We start from the raw sequence: 2,450 nt of genomic DNA, 5'->3' as shown, positions 1-2,450 counted from the left end.
AAAAAAAAAAAAAAAAATTATTCAGTTTCACCCAAAAGTCATTGTCAAATAGATACTTAAAGAAATGTGTCATTAAGCCCATTATAATAATTCAAAACCTAGGAATAAAATAGTTATGAAGGCAGAGATTTGGAAAACTCTTCTTCTATTCTCACAAATTATCAGGGTTTGTAAATTTCATAATAGAATCATGCATTGAATTTATTTTCAGTATTAGAATTATTCATCACATATTCAAATTTAGCAGTTACTACCGTATTATCATAGAAAAAAAAGCCTATATTTAAAATGGTTAACACAAATTATTTACAATTTACAACAGTTTTCCAACATAAGGATTTCGAGTTTTATTTTGGATTATTCTTATTTATTTAATTCCAAAATCTATCCCAATGGGATCTCTCTCTTTCTCTCTCTCTGTCTCTCTCTCTCTGTCTCTCAGATAATTAGTTTTTAAAGTGGGTGTAGAGCGATTTATTCAAAACAGGTTGGATTCTAAGCAGCAATCTCATTTGTGGTGAGATTCAGTAGGTTAAAGATCATCTTTGGCCAGGCGTGGTGGTTCACGCCTGTAATTCCAGCACTTTGGGGGCCGAAGCAGGCAGATCACCTAAGGTCAGGAGTTTGAGACCAGCCTGGCCAACATGGTGAAACCCCATGTCTACTAAAAATACAAAAGTAGCTGGGCGTGGTGGCGCGCTCCTGTAGTCCCAGCTACTTGGGAGGCTGAGGCAGGAGAAACGCTTGAACACAGAAAGCGGAGGTTGCAGTGAGCAGAGATCACGCCACTGCTTTCCAGCCTGGGTGACAGAGTAAGACTCCGTCTCAAAAAAAAGATCATCTTGGTGTGCATTATTTGTGGATAGAAAATAATTTTCATGAAGGCTTTTGCTTGATCATGCTTTACACTGCCAAAGAGTTTTTACTGTGACCCCATACTATCAAACTCGGCCCAACATCCAAACTGACCTTTGTTGGGGGGAATTGTGTGTTTTACACACATAAAGGAAATGTCACTGGAAAAACTTATAGTATACTGAAAGTTCATTAATAATTTATAGACATTACATAAAAATGATAAGGGAGATGGTATACATCTGTATATTCACAGGGATTTAAGAAAGCTTCTGACACATAATCCCAGGGTGTGGATTAACCTCCAAAATTAGCCGACGACTACTCAGCTTGGAATTTCATGTTCCAGAAATAACAAGCTGTGAGGTGTATACAGAACAGGCCCCAAATCCTTCTTTTCTTCCCTGACTCAAAGCTAAAGACAGCCAGTCTCAAGTGACTCCAAACCTAAATGCCTCACTGGGTGAAATTCTGTGGAGAATACTATCAAATATCTTTCTGAGTTAATCCTTGCCCACTGCTTTAAATGAAGAATTTCTCACATTGGTATCTGGAGCTCCAGAGAAAAGACTACAAACTCTGCAGTCAAAGTGATGTGTGATGTGTGTGTGTATTTTCAACCCATTTCTCTTGCCATGTGGCGACAATAGAAAAGTCATCAGCTGGGGGAAAGGTATTAAGGTGCTAAATTGAGTTGTAATGGAAGGAAAGGATGGTGAAGCAACTATGGGAGCTGCAAAATAGTCTTCTATTTTATTTTTAAAAATTTTTTTTTTACAGTCATGGAGTCACGCCATGTTACCCAGCTGGTCTTGAACTCCTGTCCTCAAATGATCCTCCCGCTTCAGCCTCCCAAAGTTCTGAGATCACAGACATGAACCACCACTCCTGACCTGCAGAATACTTTGTAATGAAAATTTTATAGAGATACGAGCGATACTTTTGATCAGAAGCTGAATTGAATGTCACTGAGTCATTTGGTCAAACAGCACATGTCACAGCTTTTGGTATCACAGCGTTTTTCTTAGGCAAAGAGGAACCACTGAAAACCCTCCAGCACAAGAAAGAGCAGAGCCAGAGTGAGCTTCTGAGTCCAGCATGAAATTACCTAAACCAATTATATAAGAAGAGCATGCCAATTAATATGTTCTACCCTGTCCTTCATCAAAATGGGGAATGCTGGAGACTAGGAGTGGCCAGCAGATTTCTTTTTCCAGGCCAGATCAGAGATCTATCTGATCTCTGATCAGATAGTCCTGTCCGCTCGAGCCGTTTTGAGACAGCTGTCTGAAGCTGCTGGCAGGAAACAGCACTGCATCAACTTGCAGGGTCTTCTGTGTTTGAAGAGGTTATGTTGCTGCACCTGCCACGCAGCTGCGATTGTTGAGCCAGTCCCACCCTTTCCATTTCACATCTGAGGGAACTCAGACTCAGAGCATCAACTTGCTTTCTTCGTGTGCATTTATTTAAAATCATCCAACTTTGGGAGGCTGAGGCAAAGGGATCGCTTGAGCCCAGGAGTTTGAGACCAGCCTGGGCAACATAGTAAGACCTCATCTCTATTCATTTAAAATAAAATCATCCATATCATGACA

The 2,450-nt window shown here is 40.1% G+C and overlaps 1 protein-coding gene across 1 annotated transcript in view; it reads left to right on the top strand.

The window, feature by feature from the left end:
- MYOM1 (myomesin 1) overlaps positions 1-2,450 on the top strand; it is a 163,196-nt gene that overhangs the window by 45,458 nt on the left and 115,288 nt on the right. The window contains exon 6 of the mRNA XM_011957820.1: positions 1,982-2,003. Coding sequence (XP_011813210.1) covers positions 1,982-2,003 — 22 coding nt within the window. The remainder of the gene's footprint in view (positions 1-1,981; positions 2,004-2,450) is intronic.

Source organism: Colobus angolensis, unplaced genomic scaffold (assembly GCF_000951035.1).
Source record: "Colobus angolensis palliatus isolate OR3802 unplaced genomic scaffold, Cang.pa_1.0 Scaffold45, whole genome shotgun sequence".
NCBI classification, from domain to species: Eukaryota; Metazoa; Chordata; class Mammalia; order Primates; family Cercopithecidae; genus Colobus; species Colobus angolensis.
This window is presented reverse-complemented; position numbering and strand designations above follow the sequence as displayed.